The sequence below is a fragment of the Ahaetulla prasina genome, chromosome 2 (genome assembly GCF_028640845.1).
Source record: "Ahaetulla prasina isolate Xishuangbanna chromosome 2, ASM2864084v1, whole genome shotgun sequence".
NCBI classification, from domain to species: Eukaryota; Metazoa; Chordata; class Lepidosauria; order Squamata; family Colubridae; genus Ahaetulla; species Ahaetulla prasina.
The window spans coordinates 38,514,582-38,531,864 of record NC_080540.1 but is presented as its reverse complement, the minus strand read 5'-3'; the positions used below and the strand labels follow the sequence as shown (position 1 = coordinate 38,531,864).

General features: G+C 40.5%; 1 protein-coding gene across 31 annotated transcripts in view; it reads left to right on the top strand.

Annotated features, from left to right (window-relative positions):
- Nucleotides 1–17,283, top strand: part of MAGI1 (membrane associated guanylate kinase, WW and PDZ domain containing 1) — a 534,475-nt gene that overhangs the window by 461,090 nt on the left and 56,102 nt on the right. For all 31 annotated transcript variants that reach the window (XR_009153941.1, XR_009153943.1, XR_009153946.1 and 28 more), the window contains one exon: nucleotides 10,661–10,692. Coding sequence is in view for 24 of the 31 variants with exons in the window: in XM_058173838.1 (XP_058029821.1) it covers nucleotides 10,661–10,692 (32 nt within the window). In the remaining 7 variants the exon portion in view is untranslated. The remainder of the gene's footprint in view (nucleotides 1–10,660; nucleotides 10,693–17,283) is intronic.

The window sequence follows — 17,283 nt, the reverse complement described above, 5'->3', positions numbered from 1 at the left end:
TGCATAGTTCTTTTTCTACTTTTGACGGAAAGAAGACGGATCAATATATTTAATCTACATTTCCATACAGCACTAAATAGTAATGTGATTTGTTTGAGTTTGATTTAGGATGATCTGTGAATCTAACTAAATCCTTATTTGTTATTAAAGGCAACCTATATATCCATTCAGTTATGACTTAATCAACAGAGTATAGTTAAGCAAATTAAGGTCTAGTTTAATGTATAAAAGTGTTCTACCTCATTTTTTTTTATTTACATTTATATCCCGCCCTTCTCCGAAGACTCAGGGCGGCTTACAGTGTATAAGGCAATAGTCTCATTCTATTTGTATATTTACAAAGTCAACTTATTGCCCCCCCAACAATCTGGGTCCTCATTTTACCTACCTTATAAAGGATGGAAGGCTGAGTCAACCTTGGGCCTGGTGGGATTCGAGCCTGCAGTAATTGCAGGCTGCTGTGTTTTAATAACAGGCTATCTTACAGCCTGAGCCACCACGGTCCTTAATTGCATTAATTTGTTCTTCTTCAGTTGCTAAGTCATCTCCAACTCTTCATGACCCCATGGACTACAGCAGACTGTCTTTCATTGTCTCCCAGAGTTTGCCCAAATTCATGTTTGTTGCATCAATTATCTCATCCTTTGCTATCCCCTCCCCCTTTTGCCTTCAATCTTTCCTAACATTTTTCCCAGTGAGTCCTCTTTTCTCATTTAGTGGCCAAAGTATTTGAGCTTCAGCTTCAGGGTTGTATTAATATCTTTCCCAATATTTATAACTGGTATCGTAGCATTACAGTTAGAGTAACTTGGCCGGTTTAGCTCAGGCTGGTAAGGCCTGTTATTAAGAACACAAAAGCCTGCAATTACTGCAGGTTCGAGCCCGGCCCAAGGTTGACTCAGCCTTCCATCCTTTATAAGGTAGGTAAAATGAGGACCCAGATTGTTGGGGGGGCAATAAGTTGACTTTGTAAAAATATACAAATAGAATGAGACTATTGCCTTATACACTGTAAGCCGCCCTGAGTCTTCGGAGAAGGGCGGGGTATAAATGTAAACAAAAAAAAAAACTTTTATTTTCTCTATTATATGAGAACTCGGGGAACCCCAGTGATTAAGTTGACAGCAAGTATAGATAAAACTTCTGAATATAGCATGTAATATAAAATCTTCTATACTTCAATGTTTTGTGAAATTTCATAGCCTTTTTTTAAAAAAATGATCACATTAATGTATTATAAATATAACAAAGGTTTTATTCATAATAGCTAAATTGAATTAAGTTAAAATTAAATGTTTTGAGGCAAGGACATTTTGAGTGCAAGTTGGAAGATGGGATAAAGTGAAGTTTTACAAAACCAGATTGTGAAGGTTGGATACCAGAGGATGTCATCTGTAGGTCCACATGCAAGGCTAACACTTAAGTATTTTTGTCTCAGCATTTAACAAGAATTAGTGTTGATTTTCTTGCAGGAAAATGAAATGCAAAGGTGTTTTTTTTTGATGCATACACTTATGCCAATGTTTCTTTTCATAAATTATATATATTTAAGTTTATTTCATAAACAAGTAATTTTGTCGAAGTAGCAACACATCAAGATTTTTTCTCTCTCTTTGCTTTTCAGATCAAGCCAACAAACGTTTGACTTTTAAATGAGTCTTTAATATGATTTTGCTGCAGAGTTAGTTTAGTATCCTCCTGCTTTCTCCATGAAAAAAACCATTATTGCTCATTAGTGTAAATAATTAAGAGCTGCTTCTTTTCCTTTTAGAAGTCCTGCAAATAGATGTGTATTTACCCAGTAATGTGCCTGTTCACCTTTGTACTAAAAAGTTTGATTGCTGTTGCAGATGTCCATTTGTTTACAGTAAGAGCCAAGCTTATCTTTCACAAAATAAAAATGTTCCTTATTCCAAAGTCCCAGAAAAGCTGGGCAGCGCTTTTTGGGTCTCCAGGAAGTCCCCCCTCCCCTTAAGAAGCTTAGGTTTCCAAAGGACAGAATCGACTTGAAATTGCCAAATGTCTATGTTGATTCAACAACTGTGGTTCTATAAGCAAACAGAAAATCATCAAACCCAATGGTTAACTGAGGACTTTTTAAAATAGGGGGGGGGGTTGGACATATATATATATTTTTTGCAGATGATTGCTTCAGAGGCTTTCCCATTCACGAAATGGCAGCCATTAAGGATATCCCCCTTTACAAAGCACCGCTTTACTAGAATTGTGCCAGCAGTGCTTCAGCTGCCAAAATAGCTAATGCAGTCTTAGGTTGTATCAACAGAGAGATAGTTTCAAGATGGCGTGAAGCAATAGCACTGCTTTATATTGCACTGGTGAGACTACACTCTTGGAATACTGCTTCCAATTCTGGTCACCCAAGACAGGAAAAAAAAAAAAAGATGCTGAAACCCTAAAAAAAAGGGCCTCTGGTGGCTCAACAGACTAATGCAGTCTGTTATTAACACAGCTGCTTGCAATTACTGCAAGTTCAAGTCCCACCAGGCCCAAGGTTGACTCAGCCTTCCATCCTTTATAAGGTAGGTAAAATGAGGACCCAGATTGTTGGGGGCAATAAAACTTGACTTTGTATATAATATACAAATGGATGAAGACTATTGCTTAACACAATGTAAGCCGCCCTGAGTCTTCGGAGAAGGGCGGGATATAAATTCAAATTTTTTTAAAAAAAGGGTGCAGAGAAGATAGGCAATAATGATAAAGGGTCTGGAGGCTAAACTATACGATGAACAATTGAGGAAAGTAGGTATGTCAAAGTCTAATGAAGAGAAGGACTAGGAACAATATGATAGCAATCTTCCAATACTTGAGGGGCTGTCACAGAGAAGAGGGAATCAAACCTATTATCCAAAGCACCTAAGGGCAAGATAAGAAGTGGAAAATCATTAAAGAGAGATCCAACCTAGAACTAAGGACAAATTTCTTGACAGTGAAAACAATCAGTGGAATGCCTTTATCATAAGCTGTGGGTGTTCCAACACTGAAGGCTTTCAAGAAGGGACAGCTATTTGTCTAGAATGGAATAGAGTCTCCTGCTTAAGCAAGGGCTGGACTAGGAGATCTCCAAAGTATCTTCCAACCCTATTATTCTATGTTCTGGTTCCTTCTGCTGTAGATTTTTTTTTTACCACATATTTTTCTTCTGGGTAGATTTTGAATTATAAGGTCGTGATGGCAAACCTATGGCATGCATGCCCAAAGTGGCACGCGAAGCCATGTTGCCTGGCATGCGTAGCCTTGCCTGTTTGTCTTCTGGGTTTCTGGCATGCATTCGCAAGCGACAATCAGCTGTCCGCACACGCAGCAGTGCCGAAAACCGGTGTGCACATGCGCACTAGCCAGCTGATCTTCGGGCACACATGCATGCTAGAACCCAGAAGTTCGGCTTTTCTGGAGCACGGTCCTGATGAGCATGCGCGCAATGTTTCCACGCGGCCTTTTCGGCACTCAGTGCCAAAAAGGTTCGCCATCACTGGTATAAGATATTTGTAAATAGAGAACCAGGCTGTCATTATTCAGCCTCTCTCATTTTCAAGAAATCTTGATTGTTCATGAAACTCAATCCTTCCTGAGTTAGAGCTGACTCTTAAGTGATCTGTATATCAGTGGTGAAATCCAAATTTTTTTTACTACCGGTTCTGTGGGCGTGGTGGGCATGGTGTGGCTTGGTGGGTGTGGCAGGGGAAGGATATTGCAAAACTCCATTCCCACCCCACTCCAGGGGAAGCATACTGCAAATACTCCATTCCCACCCGACTCTGGGGCCAGCCAGAAATAGTATTTGCCGGTTCTCCGAACTCAAAATTTCTGCTACTGGTTCTCCAGAACCTGCTGGATTTCATCCCTGCTGTATATTATATACTACTATATACAATTAATCAACAGTTAAAACAATATAACAAAGGCTGTAGTAAAATTATCCAAAGCATCACTCTTTCCTAGCTTTGCATTTCCTACCCCGCGTGGACTTCTGCAATAAATAAGTTTTAACAAACCTAATATCACAAAGGAAGCAGCCCCTTTTACCTTTAGGGCAAGCTATCCCACTTGAGAGGGATCCACAGAGAGAATATCCTCTCTCTCTCAATATGGAGAGAGAATCTCAGCAGCTTTCTGTGATTTGTCCAGGTGAGTTATATTTGGAACTCAGAGACATACTTGGAAATAGATGTCACTGGAGGCTGACATTTACTTTGCAATGTGCCCGTTTCTGTTCTTTAAGATTAAAATAATGTTTGAAAAGTGTAAGAGTCATTTGGTACAGGGAGCACGACAGGTTCCAATGGAAGCGTCTATGAGCACATTGATTATGGATGGTTATTTGATTAGTTCCTGCCCTAAGGTGTTTTAGGTGCTGCCGGTATGATTTCCGAATCCACAAACAACCTAAGCCAACGATTTTAAAAGAAAATAAATAGTTCCACTTTCATAGCTCGATGCAAATGCTATGCAAAAAGTCAGTATTACTACCACAAGAAATTCCATCAATAGTAATGTATAATATTGTAAACATGAAGAAAAATTCCAAATTACAGTAGAGTGATTTAAAAAATTTTTTTAATAGTTCAAGATTATCATTTCCCTCCCAGCAACCTGTGTAAAAAGCAAACTTTTACATATAATGAACTTTAAGCAGGATGTTTTGCTTCAGATGTTTCTGATAATTAGTTTAGTGTATTTGTTCAGTTTTCTTGGTTTCAGATGGACCTCATGCGTAGCACTAATTGTAAAGTGACATTTTGTGTATGTGAAGAACGTAATGGGTATATACACTTTCCCTGTAGCCTCTGCTTTTGGGATGGGCTTTGATTTCTTTATTTAAAAAGAACTGTGAATGTTTATGTCCAGTAGAGGACAGTATTCCATATTTAGATGGATCACCTATGCTAGAAATATTCATTTCTGATACGAGTTCCAATAAACTCCTTCCTCTGTCCCTAATAAATGTGCTTATTAGGTTGTTTTTTTTAATGTATACACAGCAATATCCCCTTTATCTTTTCTTTTTCTACTGCACTTTTTTTTTTGGTTACTCAGGTCTATCCAACTTTATGAAAGATAATACAGCAGTCCCTCTAGTGATAAATTAATTTCTATCTAAGGACTTGATATTGCAGCATAAATTACCATCCGTCTGCCAGAATCAATGAAGTCAGCAGTGTAAGATTCTTCTGAAGTTAATGAATGATTAATTTATTAATTAAGATCGCCATGCATCTGGAACTCCCTGGATGTATTATTTTTTTATTATTTTTATTTTGCTCCAAGTACACTCTGGTCAGCAACAAAAATAAATCCTAAAATCCTAATCCAGGACCAAGAGCAGGGAATAAGCTGCAGTTGGGTTGGAAGCATAGCTAGTGCTTCCCAGCTGTTTCCTCTGACGCATGAAGGAAAGAGAGACTGGCTAGTAAGCATATAAATGAAGTGATTTAACAAAATAACAGAGTTAGAAGTGTTGGGGTTGGAGGTCTTCTGTCCAATTCCCTGCTTGAGCAGGAGACCTATACCATTTCAGTCAAAGGACTGTCCAATCTCTTCTTAAAAGCCTCCAATGATGAAGCACCCACAACTTCTAGAGGCAAGCCATACCACTGGTTAATTGTTCTCACTGTCAGGACATTTCTCCTTAGTTCTAGATTGGTTCTTTCCTTGATTAGTTTCCATCCATTGCTTCTTGTCCTGCATTCAGGTGCTTTGGAGAATAGGCTGACCCCCTCTTCCTTGTGGCAGCCCCTCAAATATTGGAACACTGCAGTCATGTCACCCCCTAGTCTTTCTTTTTTCATTTGATATATCCAAATCCTGCAACCATTCTCCATATGTTTAGGCTCCAGCCATCTGTTGCTCTTTTCTGTATTCTTTCCAGAGTCTCAACATGTTTTTATAAAATGGTGGGCAAAACTGGAGTCAGTATTCCAAGTGTGGCCTTACCAAGGTATCATAAAATGGTACTAACACTTTACATGATCTTGATTCTATCCCTCTGTTAATGCAGCCTAGGACGGCATTGGCTTTTTGGAGGCTGCAGCACACAGTTGGCTCATATTTAAGTAGCTGTATTCTTCTTGTGTTTTTGCTTCCAAAAGATTGAAATGGCAGTGTCTTAGTGGCCATTATTATAAATCAAAACAAACATACCACATAACACTTAGTTTATCTACACTCTCTCAAATATTCAAAGAAATTGTAATCTCCTTGGCTCAATGAAAACCTGTCATATAAGCATACTAAGTTCTTAATTTCACATTTCACTCAATAACTGAAATATGATGAAAACTCATATTTGCAGTTGTGGCTTAGAAATTGTGGAATTTCTTTTCCAAGTCATGATAGCTTCCACGACCAGGCGGAAGCTCTTGCTAAGTCTTAATAAGAGTGCAATGATGCTTATTACCTGGATGTTTTGGATTTTTATGTGGATTTACAGTATGCACAAAGTTCTGTGCAATTCTTGGGTGTCTGTTCCACAAGGTGAATACAGAATATTTGTGTATTAAATAGGGAGGTGGATCAGGGGTGAAATCCAGTAGGTTCTGACAGGTTCTGGAGAACCGGTAGTGGAAATTTTGAGTAGTTCAGAGAACTGGCAAATGCCATCTCTGGCTGGCCCCAGGAGTGGGGATTTTGCAGTATCCTTCCCCTGCCACGCCCACCAAGCCACACCCACCAAGCCACACCATGCCCACCAAGCCACACCCACAGAACCGGTAGTAAAAAAATTTGGATTTCACCACTGAAGTGGATGAGAAATGCTGATTAAAAATATTGCTTCAGACCATTCCCTGGCAGAAGTTGTCAGTCATGTGTGAGCTTGAGAGTTATTGTTTCTGGTTCAATATCCACAAGGACCAGACTGGACATAGCAGCTCTAGGCTAACGGGATTTAGACTGCTTAAAGCAGGGGTGTTAAACTCATGTCATCACAGTGGCATCACATGATGTATTGGGACTATTTTTCTCCTTTGTTAAACTGGGCGTGGGCGTGGCCAGCACATAACGCATCCGGCTATGGGCTGGGAATTTGACAGCCCTGGATTTATAGGAACGTTATGGTAGCCAAGGAAGTTGGCATGCAGATTTCTTCCTAAACCTAACTTCTAGTACATCTGATGTTACAATCCAGAATGTATCATTCAGTATTACTGAGGTTTTACTAATTTGTGGATTCGTTGGTTATCTGCTTGCTCTTCACTCTTGAATACTTTCCTACTAAGGTTGAGGATTCTTGAAGTATTGAAAAAAAAGCTGATTTTTTATTACAAAGCCTAAATGAAAAAAATAACCACATTTCAGATACTTTGGACAAAATTTTAGACAAAAAGGGTTATGATTGTCTTAGGAGTGCAAATTAAAAGTTAACCAAGGATGTTCTTCCTTCCTTCCCTATCAATCCCAAGGGAAAGGGTTGGGATGTTATGAAGAGGTAAGAAAAGGGTATATTGAATCCAGCGGCACCCAACATTTCCTGTCAGCTACAGAAAGCTCATTGAGAAAAAGACCCCTTAAGCGTACAGGATAGGGGATGGCTGAGATCATTAATATCAGCTGCTTTGAATAACTTAATCTCCATTGGTAAATGCTCAGCACTTCATGTTATTATTTACGGCTCACATTTCTCAAACCTGCTCAATGAAAATGTGCTTTTCCTGATGGTCATCACCCATGAATGCTAACTCAGAATTACTGAGAAACCTGGTTTATTATTTGGAGTAAGCATTCAGATGCCCACTGTCCAGCCACTTCCAGGTCTCTACTCCAGTAACCAGACACCATAATGAAGTAACCAGACATAATAATGAAAAAAAAATTGTATTATTGTTTGGAGTCAGAGGTTTAGACAGATTTACATATCCAAAGTGCCTTGTGGACACAATAAGGTAAGGCCATAAAGCTAAGGTTGTCTGTCTTATCTATATATTTCGGATGACCTCAGTTTGCAAAGGAAGTGAACTGATAAAAGCAGGCACTCCAGCAAAATTGCTCTGAACCACAGGCCAAAATTCTCAGCAATTCCGGGATAGCATTTTGCAAAACTATATTGAATCCAAACCCTTACTATTCAGCAAAATCGACTTTTGCACTTTGCATATTTAATTTGATCTGTTTTCTGATTTTTTGATGCTATAATCCACCAGACACCAAAGAATACCAAGAGTCCTTAATTTACAATCAATTCATTTAGCAACCATCGAAAGTTATGATGGCTTACACCTGGTCTTCACACTTACAGACGTCACAGAGTCCCTGTGATCACGTGATCAAAATTTAAGAACTTGGCATGTAATTATGATAGTTGGAGAGCCTTGGGGAGGCAGGGTATGTGTGTCATAGGGTATGTGTGTCATAGGATCATTTCCCATCTGACTTCTGACAAAGTCAATAGGAGAAGCCAGATTTGCTTAACAGCTATATGAATCACTTAATAACCATTGGCAAAAAAAAAGGCATAAAATCAGACATGACTCATTTAACAACTGCCCTGTTTAGCGACAGAAATTCCAGTCTATAGACTGGAATCCAATTGTAAGTCATAGGCTGTCTGTAGTAATGTTTCAATATTCCTTGCCCTGAAGAATTTGCAGATTTTATTACAAGAGGGAACATATTTCTGGCTTGTTTGTTCTCTAGGGATCATCACATTTCTTGCCTTCAAGTAACCTGCCACAAGAAGGGCTATATAAGCACTGACTCCTTCAAATTAATTGTTTAATTAATTAATTTTTCAATACCATATGACCCCAAGTCAGCTCGTTAACATAAATAAGTGCTCTCAACAAAAGAATTTCTAGGCAGTTGCTAGAAAATGCAGTTTGAGCATGCACCCTGCCACTGTTTCCTAGCTACAATTACTGTCAATAGACAATTTAGGGTGTAGAAAATGTGATGATATGGACAATATGCGGAGGAAGCAGCCCTGCTCTTAGCACGAGCCTATCAGAACTAAAAGCATTTAATTCAGTATTTATCACTGTTGGTGGATAGTGATCAAAGGGAGCCATAATTTGCAGGGCATTACTCTACAAGCTCATGGGATGACGACTTAGTGGCATGGATCATAGTGGTTTATTAGCAATAAATCTGTATTGTTTGATGGTGGCATCTTAATACATGATCAATTCTTTGTGCTACTCATTTTTAGTCAGGCGTGTAATCTTTAGCATTGGGTTATCATTATACACTAAAGAAGTAATTCTTATAAAGGAAGGAAACGTGTTGAGTTCCTTTTACATATCTGAAACTTTGCCCATTGTAAGTTTTTCTTCAATTCTTGAATTTTTTTGTTTGTTTGTTTGTTCCTTACCTTTCTCCATCATGTTAGGTATCTAGTTTTCTTTTCTTTTTTTCCTTTTTTTTTAACCAATCAGCTCACATAAGCACGAAATCCCATTTCCATCTGGACATTGTAGTACAAAAAGTGGTGGCAAGGAAAATCTTTTCATCCCATACTTTCCATTTGCAGCACACACACACACACACACACACACACACAAAAGAAAAGAAAAGAAAAGAGAAAGAAAAAAGCAGAAGTTTTAAGAGTCTATGTTCAAAATGCAAATACCTCTTCTGGGCTTCTCCACTGAGTTTTAAAGGGTTTTCTTATTTGCATTTTCATCCCTCCTTCTGTCCCTTAGCGGTCCTTTTCACCTTTCTTTATTCAAATATACTTAGTGGTGCATTCATTCATTGTGAATCTTCTGTACTCTGCACAGCATGGCTAGGTGGGGGTCTCCTCATACAATGATGCAGACTAGACTTGGCAAGAAACTTAGGGGGGTTGCCAGTAGCATCCACCGTAATAATTGACCTTGCTTTTCATTAAAATCTTGTCTTCCTTTGTTCTTTCTCGGCTTTGGCTTTTGTTTCATCGATGCGTGGTGACAAGAAGTCTCAAACGCTTTTTGCCTTTTGTTAAAGTGTTTAGGACCCTGTCTGTCTGTCTGTCTCTATATCTCTATTTATCCCTCCCTCCCTCCCTCCCTCCCTCCCTCCCTATCTATCTATCTATCTATCTATCTATCTATCTATCTATCTATCTATCTATCTATCTATCTATCTTCATCACCGTCCTCTTGTTTATGCACCATCCCGCCACCTTTCCAATTGGTCTGATAAATTTCACACGCCGCTTGCATCAAAAGGTAATATCCTCAGCTTAATTGTAAGCTAAATCTCTCTTAATCCAGGGGAGCATTTGAGATTCTATCCAAGTGTTCAATTTCCCAGGCCGCTGAGGTCTGTGAATTTCTTTCTCCAGCCTCCAGGCTGCTGCAGCACAAGTCAGCATAGCTAATGCAGATAGATCTCCTCCCCCTTCACGCACACACACACACACTCTCACTCTCTCTCTTTCCCTCTCCCTCCCTCCCTCCCTCCCTCCCTCCCTCTTTCTCTCTCTCTCATTCCTCTCCTCACACCAACTCTACACCCCCCCACCCTTGGAAAAAAAAGCTGTGCTTTGATTCGATATGAACAGACTGGCAACTCCGGTGCTCCAGCAACATCTGACATAACTCTGCAGATGGCTATGTTCGGATGATACACCTAAGGCTTGGGGTGTTTTTTTTGTTTTTCCTTCAGGAAGGTAAAGATCTATATGCTAATCCTCTCTTTTTCTCCTTGTTGCCATCTTTTGCAGGACTGCCAGCCCCCAAGAAGAGCCCAAAGTCGGTAAGCACTTTTCAGCTACTAAACCTGTTTGATTATTTTCGTCTGGGGCGTGGGTGGGCGTTTCTTGAAATACAGATAAAAATAAGGTGGGAAGCTAGATCTATGCAGCCGGCTCCGAATCCTGATCTCCACCCCCCACCTTAGCCAGTCCCTTTGAAAGTTGCCCGATAACCATTTTATGGCTGCACTAATTGCTTGGCATGGCTTTTGCTGAAAGCGGGTGGAGAAGGCAGGGCAGAAAGTGGTTAATGAAATTGGTGCGGGCTGGAAGGCTTGCCTTGAAATCAGTTTAGGAACTTACATATTTCTTCTTTTTAATATTGGGCTTTGTGGACATTTAATTTAGGCTTGAAATACCCTTCCTTCCTTCCTTCCTTCCTTCCTTCCTTCCTTCCTTCCTTTCTTTCTTTCTTTCTTTCTTTCTTTCTTTCTTTCTTTCTTTCTTTCTTTCTTTCTTTCCTGGTGTTGAAGGTTCGTCCCCCACTAAAGATAGTATTCCCTATCAGTGACTACAATGGTGTTGAGCTTTTTAATGTGCTATATATTATGAATAATGCATTGAAGGGGGGGGAATCTTGGGGGTGGCTGCCTAACACTATTACCAGAGAGAAAAATCCCTTTATTATCAATACAAAAAAAAAAAAAGGTATCCTTGTTGTTTTCCCCATAGCTGCAATGAGCTGCCCTGGCATTTTGCTTGTGTGAAGCAGTTTTCTTTGAGTAGGGAAATCATCCTTTATTGTTCTCGCTTGGATTTAACAGCATTGCTGCAGGTTGGATTTTCCTTCTCTTTTGCCTTTTTTTTTTTTTTTTTTGGTCAAGAAGAGAAAGAAGGGAGGGATCAATATTTTATTGTCCTTGCTAATCTCGTTTCTTTGCAGAGCAGTTACCTGGTTGACGTGTTAGCTAATAGCGTGGAGGTGAATTGCAGAGAAGTGTAATTAAAACGGGCGATGTTGCAGACCTACACATGCAGACCCAGAGGAATAATGTAAATTACCTTGGCTTTCTAGGGAGTTATGGTAGCTTCTGCGGGAGGAAAGTTTTCTCATTTGTTGGATGATGGGTAAGGAAGCAGACAGGGGTGATCTCCAGCCATTCATAGTCTCTGGATGGCAGAGAAGGAGAGGATTACAGTTCACAAGAGATTCCGCCAAACTTTGCAGCCGGCTCTTCTAGGGAGCCTTAGGATGAAACCCCATTTTTGTGTGACAAACGAGAGAGATGTGCCGAAATCCCTTGCTGGTCTCAGTGCAACTTTGCTCGGGTGAAAGGCAAACCCTGATATAATGAATGTGGTTTCTCCTGGCTTAAGCCTGGGCTGATTAAAGTCATACACGTCCCCAGGCCTCTACTACGATCAGGCTTGCTTTAACATGGGTGAGGCGGACAAGCACAATTTGTACTTAGTCTCAAATCCCACATACCCTGGGTTTAATTTTGTGTCACTGTCAGCAAAGGATTTAGCCTTTGGTTAAAATGGAAGCAAGGTATGCAAAATGTGGGAGGGGAATGGGCAGGCAAGCAGAAACGGTAGCCCTTCCTGCTTCCCCTCCCCGTTTCTCCCTATCCCTGGAATTAAGTAAAATCCGATCAATGGGATCCAAAACTTTGGTGGGAGAGTCTTCTCCCTTTGCTTAAGTCCCACAATGCCCTCCTCTACTAATTGAGAGTCTGTCCCAGGTGCCTGCCTGGTGAGTGGCTCAAGAAATTCGTTAAGAAGCTTCAAAAATCTTCTGTATGGAATTTGAGATCCATTTAGAGAGGATTTGGATCATTCTGCCGAGTGAACAAAGAGATTGTTTACAAACAGCTGTCATTCTAGAGCTGCTCCTTCTTTTCATTCATCTCCCTTTCCATCTGTCTCGAGAGTCAATTCTTTACATTAAGGTGGGGGGAATGGGGACTCTTGGAATGTTGCATTGCTGAGAGCACATGCCACGCCTCCTTTTTTTCCATTTCCTTCCGAAGAGGGAAATTCTTTAGAAAATATAATTTCATTTTTTTTTTAAAAAAAAGACCTTCCAAATGGGGCAGTAGTTCAGTAATATAATGCTGATTTGTGCGTGTGTGTGGTGTGTTTATGTTTTAATAACAAAAGGGCTTTATCTGAAGGTATTGTTTTGCTGGTAGCAAGAAGCAGAAACATGAGATCTCAGGAGATTTTTCTTTATGTCACCAGAGATAAAATCAATCACAATATTTTAACAGGGATGTTTTAAAGTATGGGGGGGAATTAAAAATATATGCTCTGGGAGTTCATATTGCTAATGCTTGAAGCAGTTTTCTCTAGACATGTAATGATCCACCCTTCTCCCCGACCCCCCCCATGGGATTTTTCTGAATCCCATTCCTTGAAAATGCTGTATAATATTATCCAGTTGGTTGTTGTTAGTGGATGAAATCTACTTGTTGACAGCTTTTCAGGATGACAGAACCCCTCTTTGCCCTTGAAGTCCCCAGCGGCTACTAACATGGTCTGGCATCTTTTTCTCTTCCACCTTCCTAGTTTCATTTCCAAGAGTCCCTTAAACACTAATTATTTCTTGATCAATAATAGATTAGCTGTTGTTCGGTGAGCAGTGTGCAGCTTCCTCTCATGGCCACCCTTTTCCTCGGTTGTTTGAATTAAATTTAAAAACACACCTTAGCAAACCTTTGCCTTCCCAATCAGTTATGCTATGGGGATAACAACTCCAGACAGACATCATGATGTGAACGTTATATTCTGCATCAATCAGGTCCCACCCTGAGTATCATGCACAGAGAATGACAAGGAATATGATCAAGGGACCAGAATCTAAGTTCTATGAAGACAGACTGAAGGACCTAGGAATACTTAGACTTGAGAAGGAAGATGGAGCAGGGCCGTAGGAGCACTCTTCAAAGACCTGAGGACAGAGAAGATCAGAATCCCTTCTCTGTCATCCCAGAAGGTTAGGCATGGAATTCAAACTGTAAGGAGGCAGATTGCAGTTGAGGTTCCTAAGAGTAAGAGCGATTTGATTGTGGAATTAATTGCTCGGAGAGGTGGTGAACTTCCCTTCACTGGATGAATGCCTATGGAGATTTTCCATCATCCAGGTCATGGCTGTTCCAAAGGTGCTTTTCTATAAGACAACTGGACTTCCTTAGTTTTTTTTTTCCTTGAAAATGTTTTGCTTCTCATGCAAGAAGCTTCTTCAGTTCTGGACGACTTCACTGGATGATTTCAATGTTTTAGCTTAGGTTTCCACCACTTGGTAGGGAATTGGCTTCAGTGGCTTAAATGGCCACTACTCTCTATGATTCTGGAATATCCAAACCTGTTGGTAAGTTTAAAGAATAAGGAAGATGACCTTGAGTCATCTCAAGATGAGTAAGGAAGAAAAGTTTAGGCAAAAGGGACTGGAACATTTTTAAACTCCACAACACCCAGTTAACAATTAGAAATGGTTCAGGCACTCCCCAATTCACTGAACCCATGAGGAGGCGGTAAAGCGAAATCAAACTTGTAAGATTTTATTAGCCAGTCTCGAGGAAAGTAGTTTTTGCTTTCCTGTGGAGTTGATTTCATGGTCTAGTCTACCTGGTGAGATTGATAGTAGGAGTGATTTTCCTGAGCATTGTTCAAGCTTGGTCACAATATTACATTGCTTCATGAGTATGATGGGAATATGGTGGGAGTTGTCACCTAAATAAAACTGAATGCATCTGGTTGTGAAAAACAAATGGACTTAGCTTTTCATAAATACAAAAAGGTGTCATTGTAGGAGGAAAGTTGTGTAAATTTGCAGTGGCAAAAAATCAGGAGTTTGGTAGCACATTTTCCAACTGACCAATTTCATTAAAAGGCATAAGCTTTCATGAGCTGCATCTCACTATCAGATGCTGCACATTCAAATATCCACGTCCATGCTTAATCATCATATATTTATTTATTTATTTATTCATATTTGTATACCGCCCTATCTCCCGAAGGACTCAGGGCGGTTCACAGGCAAATAAAACATTTATGTACAAATTAAGATAACCATTAAAAAACTTATTCTAATGCCAAATTATTAAAAATATAAATATAAATATTAAAAACCAATTAAAACCCCTGTAAATTTAAAATCTAGTCCAGTACTGCACAGATGAATAAATGTGTCTTGAGCTCGCGACGGAAGGTTCGGAGGTCCGGAAGTTGACGGAGTCCTGGGGGGAGTTCATTCCAGAGGGTGGGAGCCCCCACAGAGAAGGCCCTTCCCCTGGGCGTCGCCAGACGACACTGCCTAGCTGACGGCACCCTGAGGAGTCCCTCTCTGTGAGAGCGCACGGGTCGGTGAGAGGTATTCGGTAGCAGTAGGCGGTCCCGTAGATAACCCGGCCCTATGCCATGGAGCGCTTTGAAGGTGGTTACCAAAACCTTGAAGTGCACCCGGAAGGCCACAGGTAGCCAGTGCAGTCTGCGCAGGATTGGTGTCATACGGGAGCCACGAGGGCTCCCTCTATAACCCGCGCAGCCGCATTCTGAACTAACTGCAGCCTCCGGATGCCCTTCAAGGGGAGCCCCATGTAGAGAGCATTGCAGTAATCCAGGCGAGACGTCATGAGGGCGTGAGTGACCGTGCATATAAAAATAGAGGAAAAATTAACATTGCTTACTAAGTGGAATGAAGATACCTTACGTCACTATGACAAATAGGGGATCTCTGTAAGTGCTATGGAAATTATCAATTTAGTCATTTTCAGATGATAAGTGGTAACACTATTGTTGTGTCTGTGCCCTCCGAGCCGGGCCCCCTGCCAGAAAGTGACTTGGAAAGTGAGGGGGAAGGGCCATCAGGACTTACCTCGGGAGCACCAGCTTCCCTGGCTCAGCTCAGGAGCCAGAGGCAGGCCAGGTGGAGGAGATAACGAGGCCTCCGTCCCCTGACTCTTCCCCCCCCCCAGGCCATGCCTCCAGATCCAGCTGAGGGCAATCAGGCCTGGCTGGACCCTAGGTTTCGTAGGCAGGAGAGGCGGGAACAACAGAAGCAGGGGTGGAGCAGGCCTAGGAAGTGCTGATTCATGGAGCCACACCCCACAGGATATAAAACCAGCGAGGGCTGCTATGCCTCTTCATAGCAGGCAAATCAACTGCTTAACTAGAGCTGAAGTACTGTTTGTTCCTGGGTGACTCATCGGCATCAAGGGAGATAACAGAGTCACTTGGCATACGCTCGCTAGTTTGCTGCCAAAGCTGATAGTACTGGCTAATTAAGCCATCGCTTGGACGGAGGCGAGGGGGGACAGAACAACTATATGATACAACTGCATATGTAGAATGAGTAAGGGCAACCATTTTGCCAGGTGAATCAGATAAACATTGATAATATTACTTCCATTCCTATGACAAGGGTCAGTAGAGAAGGATTAGTTAGTTACTAGTGGAGAGATCATAAGGCAAGTCAGAAGAAAAGTTACATGGAAAATGGAAGTTCCCACAGAAGTCCTGGTCCCTCAAGTCTCTTTACTGCTCTGAATCTGCTGTTGTAACTAATTTGGAGTTGTCTTCTACCACTTGGTAGAAGCTTGTGAATAAAGAGTTACATTCATCTCCATCATAAAATCAATTATAAAAAAAGCACTCTTAACTACAAATGACTTTCTGTGGATGCCTTCCAGATGTTTGGACTTAAAAAATAGTGTTTGCTGGTTGGCAATTTTGGAAAGCACCAACCTAGAGAAAGATGGAATACTGTAGCTGTTATCTTATCGGATGACTAAAATGGTGAAGATACCGTATATTAAAAACGATGACATTGTATATGTTGCATTTATGCTCATGTTATTAACGCTGGAAATGTCATTGAAACAGAAGCAGTCTTCTAGACTTGCAACTAGAACCATGAAGGAAGGAGACGAATACATGTCTACTCTTTTTCTCAAGGACACCATTTTTTTTGAAAACTTCTTCCCATTTATCTATGAGATACGGTACCTTTTATATGAAATGAAATCGCAAAATCGATTTCACTTTGCCTTCGATTGTATGCAGGATTTTTTAAAACACAGACCAGTGCCAGTTGAGAAGCAAAACATCTAATAATTTCTATCTTCATGTGTGGACAAAATCTTCCTGTCGACATTTTTGAATATGTTATATAAATATTTTTTTGCCCACATTTTTTCATTGTAAGTGTTACCCTGGAAAGCCTATATAGGACAAACAAGCCAATGTAACTTGCCAGATAACCAAATGATGTTGATGCATTCGGCTGCCTTTCTTTGAGCTCCAGATAAATAAATGTGACCAGAGCTGCCATTCCAGCAAATAGAATTGTGTGGCATTTCCATTTGGAATGAAAGCACCAAAGTACTGAAGCTTAAGAAAAAGTAGGATTGAACCATGGACTATAATAAGACATTGCATCATTTTGGGGCAAAAATAAAAAAGTAGTATTTCAGGAAGACTGCTGCCCACTATTAAAGATATGTCTAGATTTTTATAGGCAACAGAAATTAGCTTGGAAGGAGGTTATCTTCTCAAAGAGCCCAGTATAGTCTACCTCTTGCTCATATAACATATACCATGTGATTATCATTCAAATCTCATTTTTTTAGTTTAGGTACACAGTTCATACA